The sequence below is a fragment of the Poeciliopsis prolifica genome, unplaced genomic scaffold, assembly GCF_027474105.1.
Source record: "Poeciliopsis prolifica strain line A6 unplaced genomic scaffold, Auburn_PproV2 SCAFFOLD117, whole genome shotgun sequence".
NCBI classification, from domain to species: domain Eukaryota; kingdom Metazoa; phylum Chordata; class Actinopteri; order Cyprinodontiformes; family Poeciliidae; genus Poeciliopsis; species Poeciliopsis prolifica.
Genome location: NW_026562492.1, coordinates 257,810 through 272,837, shown reverse-complemented (window position 1 = coordinate 272,837; position 15,028 = coordinate 257,810). Strand labels below are relative to the sequence as shown.

The 15,028-nt window shown below is 38.7% G+C and overlaps 2 protein-coding genes across 4 annotated transcripts in view; one reads left to right on the top strand and one right to left on the bottom strand.

The window, feature by feature from the left end:
• Positions 1-10,875, top strand: part of cog5 (component of oligomeric golgi complex 5) — a 64,087-nt gene extending 53,212 nt beyond the window's left edge. For both annotated transcript variants that reach the window (XM_055024235.1, XM_055024234.1), the window contains exons 14-22: positions 492-591; positions 3,672-3,782; positions 6,899-6,961; positions 7,543-7,646; positions 8,326-8,563; positions 8,698-8,774; positions 9,413-9,539; positions 10,156-10,235; positions 10,610-10,875. In XM_055024235.1, coding sequence (XP_054880210.1) covers positions 492-591; positions 3,672-3,782; positions 6,899-6,961; positions 7,543-7,646; positions 8,326-8,563; positions 8,698-8,774; positions 9,413-9,539; positions 10,156-10,235; positions 10,610-10,736 — 1,027 coding nt within the window. In that variant the 3' untranslated portion in view covers positions 10,737-10,875. The remainder of the gene's footprint in view (positions 1-491; positions 592-3,671; positions 3,783-6,898; positions 6,962-7,542; positions 7,647-8,325; positions 8,564-8,697; positions 8,775-9,412; positions 9,540-10,155; positions 10,236-10,609) is intronic.
• Positions 10,873-13,026, bottom strand: ndufa5 (NADH:ubiquinone oxidoreductase subunit A5). Of its 2 annotated transcripts, none has more exons than XM_055024240.1 (5): positions 12,940-13,026; positions 11,950-11,994; positions 11,768-11,884; positions 11,623-11,688; positions 10,873-11,035 (listed from the first exon to the last, which is right to left on the bottom strand). In XM_055024240.1, exons 1-5 carry the CDS (start codon positions 12,958-12,960, stop codon positions 10,934-10,936), a joined length of 351 nt encoding a protein of 116 aa, XP_054880215.1. In that variant the 5' UTR covers positions 12,961-13,026; the 3' UTR covers positions 10,873-10,933. The 2 variants fall into 2 exon arrangements, with proteins under 2 accessions (XP_054880215.1, XP_054880216.1); XM_055024241.1 differs by having other exon boundaries at positions 11,768-11,860; positions 12,940-13,001.
• Positions 13,027-15,028: the final 2,002 nt, after the last annotated feature.

Here is a 15,028-nt window from a genome sequence, read left to right as displayed (position 1 = left end):
TTTTTGTTACAAAGAGACAAATATCCAAAAGAATCAGAGTCTCTGAGGACAACCCCTGTTAGAAGGTGTGATTGTGTTCCCAAAAGGTCGTCCGGTAAAAGTCTTGATTGAATAAACGTATCGTAACTTTTGTCGCCAACTATAAAAGTCAGAGCTAAAAAAAAGAAAGAAAGTACTTTCATTTTTCTAGCTTTCCTGAACTTTTGGAACTGTTTACATTTACTGTTTCTTCTCCATCATCAGTGGGCTCAGTCTTAGTTGAAAATTCAAGTACATTTTTGTCACATTTTATTTGAGAGCAGCACTCTCTCCACTCGAATGTAAATGTCAATGTATTGATGCCAGAGATAAATATTATGAGCTCATACAAAATGTTAGGTTGTTTCCATAAAAAATATGTTTTCAGAAAAGTTATACGTATGCCATTTATTAAAAGCCTCTATATTTTTGCATTACTAAGCTACATTTGACTGAGGCTGTTTTATTTCCAGTGAGCTGAATGTGGCATCAGTGGACCCAAACCTCTCTCTTGCTGTGGCCAAGAATGCTGCAAAAACCATCCAACTCTTCTGTGTAAAGTCTGAGCAGCTGGTATGTACAGCAGCCTGTTGTACCTCAAACCGTGAGAAATTGTTAGCTAAGAGCTTAGCTCTTAGCTTCTATATTTCTGCAGCTCAAGCTTAGCTCTTAGCTTCTATATTTCTGCAGCTCAAGCTTAGTTCTTAGCTTCTATATTTCTGCAGCTCAAGCTTAGCTTTTAGCTTGTCAGAAATAAGCACCAGGTTTGCAAGCCTTATACAGATTCTGATAAGGTGACGTTTGCTGTGAACCAACAAAAATGACCGTAGGCTAAAGTGCAGAGACATTGAGTGTGGGAAACAAAATTGGATAACATACATTACATAATGTCTACTGCTTCATGCTAATAAAATAATCTTGATGCGCTGGCTATTGAAAAATGTGAGCATCATTAATTTCTCTTAATAAAGAACATGAACACAGCAACAAAAGGTTACAAACCCAAAACATTCATGCAGTTTCTACGGAAGGAAATGTTTGGAAAAAGAGAAATGTTCTGCCATATTGTACTGCAGAATGTCTGAAAATATCAGTACCAACACCACCTGCTGAAGTTAAAGTAATATCAGTAAAAACTGTTTTTTGAATGTTTTTACAGTTTAGTTTTGGTTACTGCAGATACAAACTCCACCAACACAAATTCTACTCTTTGACAAGATCAATCTAAATTATTATCACAGTGAGATAATGAATGAATGAGATACTAAATTTCTATCACAAACCTCTTACCTCATGTTAAGCACAGTAGCAGAGGGGTAATAATGTGGGCTTGTCTTCCAAACTCAGGCTTCCTCCATGAAATTTTCTGCATACTGGAAGACTCTAAAGTCAAAATAATATTTCAGACCAGACCTGAAGATATCCATGTGGAAATGAAGGTCTGGAAACATTAGTGAACTGAAATGGGTAAAAAAATCCCTTCACAACAGCAAGACTCTTAGTTAGCATGGTCTTTTTTCTGTACTACAAGCAAATGACCTGTAGTTGGTTTTCACTCTGTCTCTTTTTAAGTTTCTGACAACTACAAAAAAAACTGTTCTTTTGGGATATTTTATTTCTGCAGTGGTACAGGTTAAATTATAACTTGTTGCCCAGTTGCTAGAGCATAGGGGAATTATTTTCTAACATTTGCTGATTATGTCTTCAGTCTGTAAAAGCATTGTTTCCCAATCCAGGTCCCCAAGGCTCACTGCCCTGCATGTTTTAGGTATTTCCTTGCTTCAGTCCAGCTGATTTCAATTGATGACTGATTAACAGGTGTTTGTTGAACTGCAATCAGTTGAATCAGGCACATTAAAGCAGGGAAACCTCTAAAACACGTAGTGTAAAATCAAAACCAGAAAATTATAGGCCAGTATCTTTGACATCAAACTTATGTAAAATAATGGAAAAAAATGATTAACAATAGACTAGTATATTATTTAAATAGTAAGGGGTATATAGCAAATTATCAAAGTGGATTTCGAAAAGGGAGGAGAACTAATGATCCAACATTATGCTTAGAGCATGAAATTAGAAAGGCACAAGTAAATAAAGAAAGTGTAGTGGCAGTATTTTTTGATATAGAAAAAGCATATGATATGATGTGGGTTATTAATGAAATTATATATGTTGGGCAGTAAAGGAAAGACATTTCAATGGATTAAAGACTTTTTAATAGAAAAATTCAAGTTAGAATCAATGAAGTAATATCAGGAGTATATACAGTAGAAAATGAAACTCCACAGGGGAGAATAATAAGTCCATTATTGTTCTCAATTATGATAAATTATATTTTTAAAGGTATTGGAAAAGAAATGGGATGTTCTCTTTTTGCGGATGATGGAGCAGTTTGGAAAAGAGGGAAAAATTTAGGTTTCATTGTTAAAAAATGACAAGATGTCATTATTGAAATAGAGAGATGGGCATTGCAATGAGGATTTATGTTTTCAGTAGAAAAAACGAAAGTAATGATATTTACTTGGAAAAAAATAAACAAGGAAGTAAAATTATATAACCAAGAATTAGAGCAAGTAAAGTGTATAAAGTTTTTAGGATTATGGTTTGATGAAAAACTAAAATGGAATGTACATATTCAAAAAGTTGTAGATAAATGTAAGAAAATCTTCAATATTTTGAGATGTTTGTCTGGCAGTGACTGGGAAGCGGATAAATCCTTATAACAGATTTATATACAGTAGGTATGATAAGAGCTAACATAGATTTTGGTTGTATTGTTTACGTTTCGGCAGCTAAATTACATTTGGTTAAATTAGACATTATACAACATCAGGCATTAAGATTATGTACAGGAGCATTTAAAACCACACCAAGAGCAGCAATAGAAGTAGAGATGGGAGAAATGCTGTTAGATTTAAGAAGAATAAGATTGGAAATAAATTACTGGCTAAATTTACGAAGCAATAATTTGGATCATCCAACTAGGAAAATTTTAAAACCATGTTGGGAAAAAGAAACGAAAGAAACGGGGAGTGTTGGATGGACAATTGAAAATAAAATAAAAGATTTTAACATGAGTAATTTGGAAATTAGACCAACATCAGTAAAACCACCATGGATTCTACCAGAGGCAATAGTAGATATGACAATAATGGAAAAGAAACAGGATAAATCTTTCATCATTGATAATAGTTCACTACAGGTACATTTAAACAATTATTATCATTATATTAAAATATATACAGATGCATCAAAAATATCTGGTAAAGTAGGAATAGCTTTTGTAGTACCAGAATTCAATATAAAAATAGAAAAAAAAATTACAGACAGATTATCAGTGTACACAGAAGAAATGATGGCAATATTAATATCTTTACAATGGGTGGAAGAGATAAAACCATTCAAAACAATTTGTTCAGATTCAAGCTCTGCATTATTAAGTGTATAAAATAAGCAGTCGGATAGTAGGATGGACATTTTATTAGAAAGAGAGAGAGAGACCAACATGAGCCACACTCCATACCAGTAAGTGGCGGTAATGCTACTTGAAGTTTGTTGCCAATAAACACAACAAGAAGACGTAGTGTACCTTGAAACACTGTGTTAAAGTGAACTTTGGACTCTGTAACTTCTTGAAACCTTTCTGTCCACAGCTCTGTACTCAAGGAGACGCCAGTCAGGTGATTGGACCATTGACAGAGGGGCAAAGAAGGAATGTTACTGTGGTCAACTCTCTGTACCGCTTACAACAGGCTGTTGCTAAGGTAACAGGAGAATTAACTATTGAATGACAGACACCAACTGTTTCTGTTGGTGGTTCTGACTTGCTATTTAAGTTACAACAGCTGTAATCTGTTTTACTGTAGTGTTGGAGAAGCCTGAAATGAATGCTGAAATCTTGAACAAGACATAATTCTATTTCAAGAATGATGCTAATGCTAGTTAACTTTGTGACTTTCATTGAGATCTTTTCTTTTTTTCAAACATTCATTTCTTCTTTCATGGAATTTTTTCTGTTTCTTTTTAGACAAGCATTTGTTCTTGTTTTGGATGCTGTGCAGATGGACTTTTTTTGCTCTTTTGTTACGATGCGTAACCATAGCAACAGGGTGGTTTACAACAGAGAGCAGCTGATTAATGAATGATGAAATAATATCACAACTGAAACCAGAAATCCCAGAGGAGTTAAAAAGAGGTGTGATGCATACAAAAAGGAGACAGAGAAGGAACAAGTTCAAACTATCTCTACCATCAATCTTAATGTCTAGTTCAAACTTTTACTTTTTGCTATTTTCTTGCAGCAGCTCTGTACTTTCATAGAGATTTTTTTTTTTGGCCTTTTTCTTTGTTTAAACTGGCAGAAACATAGCTTTTTTGTGACTTTTTCTAATCTGGCATCAATACCATCACCTGCATCTTCCCTCTACGCATCTGTGAAAACTGCAGTATATCTGAACTCAGCTGCCTGCACTCTCTCCACTGGGGTGACCACATCACCCAGTGGTGACCATATCACCCCAGTGGTGACCACATCACCCCTGTGGTGACCACATCACCCCAGTGGTGACCACATCACCCAGTGGTGACCACATCACCCCAGTGGTGACCACATCACCCTAGTGGTGACCACATCACCCCAGTGGTGACCACATCACCCCAGTGGTGACCACATCACCCCAGTGGTGACCACATCACCCTAGTGGTGACCACATCACCCAGTGGTGACCACATCACCCCAGTGGTGACCACATCACCCCAGTGGTGACCACATCACCCCAGTGGTGACCACATTACCCACATTCCCAATTCAACACTGAAACAATACAGAATATTCCTCATGCCTACAAAACACTCGATGAGCTTGCTGCCTGATTTGATTTGATTTGACTGATTTATTCCAGACATGTTGCAACCACTTTGTGGAACATATCCACAGTAACTATAGTATGAATCCATGCAAACACTGATACACATGTGCATACACACACACACAATTGAACATATATATATATATATATATATATATATATATATATATATATATATATATATATATATATAAGAAACAAAAACATTATAAAATGTGTTTATATCAATTGATACACTTTAATGGAATCCACAAGAATAAATCTGTAAATTAAGTCTCCACATTTACTCATACTCATGTACGTACAGCAATGGAAAAAAATAAGAGATCACTTAAAATGATCAGTTTCTCTAATTTTACTGTTTGTAGGTATATGTCTGAATAATATTAACATTATGTCCATGAACTACTGACCAGTCTCCAAAATTCCTAAGTAAGTATTTAGTAATTATTTATTTTAGTACATAGTATTCATTTTGAGAACAATGATAAATGGTCAAAACCACAAAAAAGATGCATTTCTTTAATATGTTAAATAAAGCAAAGAAAACAAGTTTCTATTTATTTAGAAACAATGATACTAAAGTTTTAACTGGCAGAGAGTTCAGACCCAATGTTTGGTGGGATAACTGAGGTTTTCAATGGAGATCAGTGCATTGGTCTCTTTTTCTAGAGCTGTATGTATGACAACCAGACTGCAGTGAGTATGTAGGCACACATATGGTTGTATGCTGGGTTAGTATGCTGGGCATGCTGGGTTTATTTATTTTTTCGTATTTGATTTGTTTTTTTGTGGGCTGTGCAAGTTTTCAGTTTCCTGTAAAATAATACAAATAATAATTATCCCAGTGCTAAATTTTACAATTGTAAACCCTAACCCTAACCCTCCAATTACACACTATTACATTCAGAGTCACGTACGCCATGCTGCCCTCTCACTAAGACCAGTCCCTAAACAGCAGTTATTGGACCAGACACATACAACTACTTACAGATGTTCTGTTTGTGCTACTTTGTCAAATTTTCGTCCTGAATCACATCTAGTGCTGCCTTTCAAAAACATGACCATGACATGACATGGTTGATGCCAAGCAGTGGGATCTAATTCTAACCCTAAAGTTCACAGTTCAGTAACATTTCAGACGCCAAAATAAAACCATCAATGTTTTTAAACATAAATGGTATGCAAGCCAGGTATAAAATAAATGAAATGATGCTTACCCTAATCTTTGACATAAAACAACTGAAACAAAACATCCACAGGTAGGATGTATTGCTTTAACCCATTGATGTGCACATATACATTACCACAAGGTAGGACTGATGGACCTCTGACCTGAGGTCGGAGGTCATTCAGGAAACAATGAATGATCCCTGTCATTCATTGTTTCATTTGAAGGCAGCAGCAGCTCCAATTCTGTCTTCTTCTTCTGTTTGCTCCTGCTCATCTTCATTAGCTCTTGTGATTTCAACGAGCTGCAGTTCAAAGTAACTTAATCATCAGTTTTGGCAGTTGGACCTTAGACACCATTTATCCAGAATACATTGCTCTGTGAACGACATGGTGACAATATTTTATTAAAATTGATGAAAACTTAATCTACAGTATTGTTATTGTATTGTTTTTATTGTTTTAAATTCTAAAATAAACATTTCTCAATCAAAGTCAAATCAAAGTTACAAAGGGATCATGGATCCATTTAAATCATTTCTGCCCTCCTTCAATCTCAGAATCAAATGTCAGAGAACTTCAGGCTTTGCTCAAATATTAGCTTATTTATTAATATAAGTGAATATTAGCACATAATCCTTAATCTGGCAAGTTTATCAGACTTGATCAAATATTTGAAATGAGCTTTAATGTTATATTTATTTTGTTCATTCTGGTAATTTAACCGCAAAATCATGTGTTTTTTGCCTGTAGACTATAGCAGCTTTTCATCAAAGTCAGTCTTCATGTGCTGTCTGGACTATTTTTGCCCTTGCTAGCAGATGTTTTTTTCTCATTTGCAGATTATTTCTGCTTTGGGAGCCAGTCTACCAGCTGCGGTAGATGCCCTCTTGTCTTCTTTGGAGGTATCAAACTTCTCTCATGGTTTGATGTGGTTTTCAAGTCAGGTCAAATCAGTCTTTTTCTTTCTAAAATGTTACCTCAAAGAACTTTATGGCACACAGTTGGAAGTTCGGTTTCTATTTGTTTAATTCAAAACAGAACTTTATAAATATAATTAAACATGTGTTTATCTGAGGAAATCTTAACAATTGGTACAATTGTTAAAGGTTTTAGGCTAGTGGCCTTTATTTATCAGATTTGCTGGAAGAAGGACATAGAGAGAAGGGATTTCTTTCTGCTTAGGACCAATTTGAATGGATCAGAACATGTCAGTCACTCCTCAATAATTTGTTGCTGAAGTGCTGCAGCTTTCCTTGGAGCTGTTTTAGCCTTAAAGTTTGTTTGCCTTAAATTTCCTGCCTGCAAGTTTAAGTCAAGGAAATCAGGACGGGTTTGATTTCTATACAGTTAATATCACTGTTTTAAATGGTTTTGAAACCATTTAAAACACAATTAGATGTGACATGTTTCTCTAACATACAGAGATCTGGACTCAGAAGCTGTTCAATGTGCCTGTTTAACCGTTTCCCTGATCTGACCTCAGGGAGTTCAGGCCCTGATGAGCTGCGCAGTGCAGCCCCTGCTGCAGTCTGTCAGCGACTCTATTGAGGCCATAATCATCACACTTCACCAAGAAGACTTCTCAGGGTGAGACATTTACTTTCTTTTTGTTCCTCTGTGAAATAAGAAAGATGCAAGACGATGTTGGTCTCAGGCTGAGTGTTCTGGCTGGATCTTTGAAACATGCCAAGCAGAAATTACATAGTTTGAAGTTGTTTTGTTTTTCATGCTGTATTGAAGTTAAAGTATATCTGGCCTCCACTTTTATCTAGAGGCACAAACTTCTATTTGAACCCAGTGAAGCGGTTGAGTTGAAATGAGCCTCTTATTTAGGAAATAGTTTCCCTAATTTTGTAATAGGGTTTTTTTTATGTTCACTGTTTCATTAAATTTAGCAAGAACTGAAAAGTCGACCATTCTTTTTGAACTTTTGTCAGATATCAGAAGAGACGCATTGTGATCCTTTCTGAATGATGCTTCAAAGAGAGACGATTAGATCAGCTCTCATTTCAAAATCTCAGTTAACTCAAGAATATAAAAGTGGTTTAACTCAAAGCAGCTGGAGACTCTGCACAAATGTTGAGGTTCCAAGTTCTCCTTCTCCCAACTAAAAAATGATGCAGCTTTAGAAATATTCTTAAACATTCTTGTTTGTAAACATCTCCTCATCAATTGTGTGTGTGTGTGTGTGTGTGTGTGTGTGTGTGTGTGTGTGTGTGTGTGTGTGTGTGTGCGTGTGTGTGTGTGTGTGTGTTTGTTTTTCCAGGCCTCTGTCCAGCCCTGATAGGCCAGATGTTCCATGCTCCCTGTACATGAAGGAGCTGCAGGGTTTCATCTCCAGAGTAATGGCCGACTACTTCAAACATTTCCAATGTGTGGATTTTGTCTATGACAACACAGAGTCCATCGCCCAGAGAGCCATTGACTTGTTTCTTCGCCATGCGAGCCTGCTGCGCCCCCTGGGGGAAGGAGGCAAAATGAGGCTGGCTGCTGATTTTGCACAGGTAAGGATCTGCTAACTGTAGGGCTTGGACAGTTCAGAGTCCAGGTCACAGACCAAGCCCTTTGGACTGTGTTATCTGTTATTACAGATAAGTGCATGCTGCATTATTACTGTGTAATGTAATCTATGTGTCAGATGGAGATGGCTGTAGCCCCTCTGTGCAGAAGAGTGTCCGATTTGGGGAAGCCGTACAGGATGTTGCGCTCTTTCAGGTCTGTGCCCTCTGACTGCAAATTATCTGTGACCCAGTTTGGTTCTTGGTTATAAGAACCAAGAACCAAACTGTGTTATTTTAGTAATTAGTTGGTTCACATCCTGCTCTATTTGAACCAGAATGTAGTAAAGTTCCAGCCATGAAAGTTGTGACTGAGCTTTCATGGAAACATAGCCTGGATGTTTGCTGGATGTTTCAAGACATTACAAATAAAAATCCTCCCAGCCACCGCGGACCCTAACCCTAACCCATCACAAGTTTGAGTCTCCGCACTGTGGGAAGACCTTTGCAGAGAAACCAAAAATCCTTAAAAAGAAAATCCTCCCATATTTGCATTTTATGTCAGCTGACCATTTGTTGGTCCCCTTTTTATGAGCTGAAATGAAAAATATTTGTGTGATCACTTAAAAGCTGAAGAGATGCTGTTCTGTTCCTTCCAGCTATGATTTTATTTCTTCTTGTAGGAGAGAAAATCTAGAAGATGAAGAAATCTCTCTAGAGACCAGAGTCTTGTAGTAGTAGACGTAGATTAGGTGCAATCACCTTTCAGCTTTTCATGAAGGCTTTTCATTGGTGAAAGTTTTGTGTGTGTGTGTGTGTGTGTGTGCAATAAGAAACGTGTGTGATGTGTTTCAGACCTCTGCTGTTTCAGACCAGTGAACTGATCGCCAGCAGTCCTGCAGTAGGTGACCTGATCCCCTACAGCACTGTGCTTCACTTTCTCTTCACCAGAGCCCCAGCTGAGCTCAAATCACCTCATCAGGTCTACACACACACACACACACACACACACACACACACACACACACACACACACACACACACAGACACACACACACACACACACAGACACACACACACACACACACAGACACACACACACACACACACACACAGACACACACACACACACACACACAGACACACACACACACACACACACACACACACAGACACACACACAGACACACACACACAGACACACACACACACACACACACACAGACACACACACACACACACACACACACAGACACACACACACAGACACACACATACACACACACACACACACACACAGACACACACACACACACAGACACACACACACAGACACACACACACACACACAGACACACACACACAGACACACACATACACACACACACACACACACAGACACACACACACACACAGACACACACACACAGACACACACACACACACACAGACACACACACACACACACAGACACACACACACAGACACACACACACAGACACACAGACACACACACACACACACAGACACACACACACACACACACACACACACACACCTAGTTTAGGATCATACAGAACTTTGCTTGCCCTCCACAGAGAGCAGAGTGGTCTATTGCACGTTACTCCCAGTGGCTGGATGATCATCCCTCTGAGAGAGACAGACTCGCCCTCATCAGGTGGGCTCCTCTCTTCTCATCATTCACCTATTCAATCTCAGTAGGATTGTATTTGTGGGCAGTGATGACCTCTAGAGGTCATTATTTGACTTTAACTAGTAGTTAGGAGGCACTTCACAGTCTCACATTCAGAGTTCCTCCTCACTCCTTAAGTCCAAACTGGACTCGCTCTGGCAGCTTTCTGGTCAAATTTCCAACAAATCCACCTTGTGCATGTTGCCATGGTAACTCTCAACTGGATCTTACTAGAAACCCAGTCAGAAGCCCCCCGTCCCCCAATAACAGTTTCACTCTAATAAAGTCCTTTGCCAGGCTACTGGTGCAGTCAGACATTTAACTCTACTATGTGTGTGTGTGTCCTCTCCTCTCCACAGGGGGGCGCTGGAGGCCTACGTGCAGTTGGTGAGAGCTCGGCAGGGAAAAGAGTTTGCTTCCATCTATCCCATCATGCTGCAGCTGTTACAGAGAGCCACTAGTGCTGCTCAGGGGCCCAAAGCCTGAAGCAGTGGTGCTGCTGTCAGAACCAGAATTTCTTACTGTGACACGTCATGTAAATTTGCTGGATCCTGTGCAGGATCAGGCGCTGATGTTCCAGGAACATCACAATGGCTTAACTTTGAGAATAAAGGAACAAATGTTTCTTCAAGAGTTTTCTTTATTAGAAGCAGGTCTCACACAGAACGACAGATGAACTGATTTCAGATGGGCCACTTCCACTGGTTGGGTGGAGGCTCCTCCACCAGTGGCTCCCATGGTTTCCAGTCAGCCATCTTCCTGGACAGATTCAGCTCACACTCCGCCTGCAACACAGAACACCATCCGTCAGCAGAGCAACGATGTTTAAAACCCACTGAATGCTCCATCCAGCTTTCAATGTTCAAAACAAGCAGCGCTTGCTCTCATTATCTTCTCCTCTTATCCCACTTTTGTTCCTTGTGTACTAAAACCTTTTTAACTAAATCTGTATCTGCAGCAATACAGATGTATTACACTATTCTCACTATACAGCGGTACGATTCCATACATTTTTACTATGTTTTGAAAGGTTTTAGGGGACAAAGTGATTTTGGTGAGATTTTGTGACTGTTCCATAGACGTGAATTAAAATAATTGAACTGAGTTCCAGTATCCACTTTTTTCTGTTTCAACCACAAATGAGATCAAGAATGTTTGTTTTCACATGGTCATACTTCCTGTACGCAGCACCCTAACCTTTCCAGAGGAGAAGATTTGAAACTAAACTATAAAGCTTTTCAGATTTTTTTTCTTTTCAAGCTTTGAGTTTCAGTCCTGCTTCTTTTTTCTTTTCACTAATATTTGGTTTGAAGTTGCTCCTTTTTAGAGCTGGAACAGCAAGAGTCTTTTGCTGTCAGTTACTGTTTCCTACCTGAAAGACGACTTCTTCAATTTGTCCACCGTTTATTTTCTTCTCTAGCTTCACAATATCTGGCTCCTGTCAACATAAAGCAAATCCAAGCTTCATCTTTAAATTGAATAATCGCTGGGTGACATGGTGACCTGGGTCTGCTGACCGTTTTCACGTGGTGTAATCGCTCGTTAACCAGCTGCTCTGTGTACTTCCTGTATGCGGCGTCCTGTGGCATGGTCTGCAGTGATGCCAAGATCTTTGCATAAAGAATTCGAAGACGCTGAGAAAGGAAAATCTTTAGGAGAATAGCTTCAGCTGGGAAATTACAAACTGCACCCTGCTCACCTCATGAGGATTCTGGGAGACAGCGAGTCCAACGAGGCCGGTGGTCTGGATGGGAACAGGAGAGATGCTGTAAGTTCAGGAGATGCAGGAGAACTCCCACTATCTCCTGCAATCAGGTAAGTTTTCACTGAGCAGCGAGTGAAAGAACAAAGAAACGCATCTAAAATCAGACTCTTAAACAACTCTTGGGCAAGCTGAGCTCAGACTGTTTTTGTCTTAGTACAATAATGGAAAGAGAAAGTGTATAGTCCAGAAAGAACAGGGAAACATAAAAACATATTCATAAAGTTAAGTGAACTCAATTCAAACTGAAGTTTCTTTTGTTTGTTTTAATAATGTGGCCGTTGATAAAAAGCAAACGGGACAAATTTCAGTTCCCTGATTTAAAAGTTGTCTAACAGAAATGTAACCTATATGGTTAATAATTTATTGTTCGATTAAAGTTATCATTCATAGACGCTTGATCAAATTTATTCCACCTCTTGAACCCTTTGAGATAGATAGATAGATAGATAGATAGATAGATAGATAGATAGATAGATAGATAGATAGATAGATAGATAGATAGATAGATAGATAGATAGATAGATAGATAGATAGATAGATAGATAGATAGATAGATAGATAGATAGATAGATAGATAGATAGATAGATAGATAGATAGATAGATAGATAGATAGATAGATAGATAGATAGATAGATAGATAGATAGATAGATAGATAGATAGATAGATAGATAGATAGATAGATAGATAGATAGATAGATAGATAGATAGATAGATAGATAGATAGATAGATAGATACGCTTAGTTTATCTTAGCTTAGTCTTCTCGGGCTCACGGTTCATTCGCCCGGTACCCGCCGGCATGCAGGCTGGTTCCTGCAGGCTCCTGCCGGCCTGCCTTCATTCCCTGTTGCCTGATATTCTAATGGGTTTCACTCGCTGCCTTAATCCCGAACAAACTAAAAAGAACATGACCTCTAACATACCTTCTTCAGTAAGCCGGCCATCTTTCAGTAGGACTTCCGGCAACCAGTTATGACGTCGCGTCAGTCAGCAGCTCTTCTTCTCTGGTCTTTTTTAAACGTTTATCCAAAAATATAAAATGTACACAGTGAGTCTTACAAAAACCTTTGGCAATATTTGTTTTTTGAAATACAGTTTCAAACAAGAAATTGTTTTGTAATGATAATTATTTCAGTTTGGCCGAAATGTTTTTTTTTATTAATTTATTTTGTTTATGTATTTATTTTAATTTTAAATCAAAATCTGTAAACTTCACTTGGTTATGAAAAACAATAGTACATTCTTCAGAATGGAATTGTTTTTATTCAAAAATACTTAAAAATAATAAAAAGGGATAATGTAATAATAGACTAATGCTGGAGAAAGTGTATAATTAGCATGTCAGCCCAAACATTATTTTTCCTTTTTTAACATAATTTCCCACAACTTTGTACAAATCAATTTTGAAATTAGTACAATTTTGCCAGACACAAAATAACGTTGATACAGAATTTCTGTTTTTTGTCTTTTATAACAAACCAAAAACATCAAAATTACTGTTAATGTCTGTAAATATATTAAAAAGTTCTTTATGGTTGTTGTTACGACTGCCGTCGTAATTATGCAAATCTGAGTGTGCAGCACCTGCACACTCAGATTTGCATAATTACGACGGCAGTCGTAACAGTTGTGCAGAGGATCAGTTCTTTCACAAAATGTGCACGTTTTGTGAACATGATTGTGACGGCCCTGCTGTGCAGGTGTGTGTGTGTATGTGTGTGTTATGTGATAATTTACTAACTATCAATGAAGGTCCTCAATGTGGGAGGCTCTTCCATTACAGACACCTGGATGGTAGATGAGGAGCGCCGTTCCATTCATGGGTGACTAACAGAAGCAAGCACGCACAGACGACCCGGGGTTCCAGGCCAGGATGACTCCCAGGCCCCCCGGTGTGAAGAGACCAGACTGAAGGGGCACGGGTCAATCACCCCTTGGGCCATCTATTGCCGTCTCCTTGATATTTTGACTTTTTTTAACCCTCTCCAGCGGGTGTTGCAGATTTGCAACACCTGCTGCGACACCTGCTATGGTCCTCTCGTAGAGCTCAATCACTGTGCGTTGCTGTTGTGGGACGCCTCCCTTTCCCATCTGCCTTTCCAGTATTGTTCAGTTGCTCTTTTGTTATTACCCTGCCATTGAGAGTACACCTTAGCTGGTTGAGTGGAGAAGAGCCGGCTTGGAGCCTGTTTGGCAGTTTCGAGTGCTTCAGATCTATACCTGCCTGTACTTTCTGGGTGTTGGTCTTTTCATTGCACCCTCTGATAGTTGGCTCACTTCCCTCCTTGTTACCTTGATTTTAGCCTCTAACCGTCTTTTCCATGGTGGGTATTGGGTCTCATGGTTGCTCTTATAGCCAAGTATCTCAAGGATCACTGATGCTGAGTTGTAGATCAACTCATTGGTTTCTGTTATGGGATCATTCTCAATGCTGCATATATATATATATAAAATGTATATATATTTTCAATGTCTGTGTACAAAAAGTACAGCCATGTTAGAGACCAGAAAATGTTTGAGGCTTCAGCTGCCATTTTCTGTTTGTGCCTACAGAACAAATGTTCTCAAATTGCAGCTTGAAGAATTTTTGTTTTCCAATAATCAGTTTTGATTGGGTCACTGCTGGAGACCCAAGGTGTTCCCATGCCAGCTTGTTTTTAGTCTTCTCTTCGAACGCTGTCCCAGTTGGACAGGCCAAAGTACATCAAAAATAAAACAGGTGATGCTAGTTTTGATGCTGAGGAAAACATTTTGGGCTCCATGGCATTCTGTAGGACCTGACCTACATCAAGAACTGCTACCAGAAGAGGAGCTCAGCTTCATCCTCTCTCTCTCTCTCTCTCTCCCTCGTTCGCTCAGCAGCAGAGTTCTTAGAGAAAGCAAATGAACTGCATCTTTCTCCAGATGGAGTTCATTTGTTTTTAGTTTATACCTGAATTAGCACTGCTGTTCCCCGTTGTGAGCAGGAAGGCAATGAGAACTGGTTGTTATTAGAAGGTAAACAACATGAGC

What these genes read in the sequence shown, in the direction of transcription:
- ndufa5 (XM_055024240.1), bottom strand. Translation starts at nt 12,960, where the DNA reads ATGGCCGGCTTACTGAAGAAG. An exon ending in TCTCCCAGAATCCTCATGAG is followed by an intron (nt 11,885 to 11,949) that starts GTGAGCAGGGTG and finishes TTCCTTTCTCAG; the next exon opens with CGTCTTCGAATTCTTTATGC. An exon ending in GATTACACCACGTGAAAACG is followed by an intron (nt 11,689 to 11,767) that starts GTCAGCAGACCC and finishes TTATGTTGACAG; the next exon opens with GAGCCAGATATTGTGAAGCT.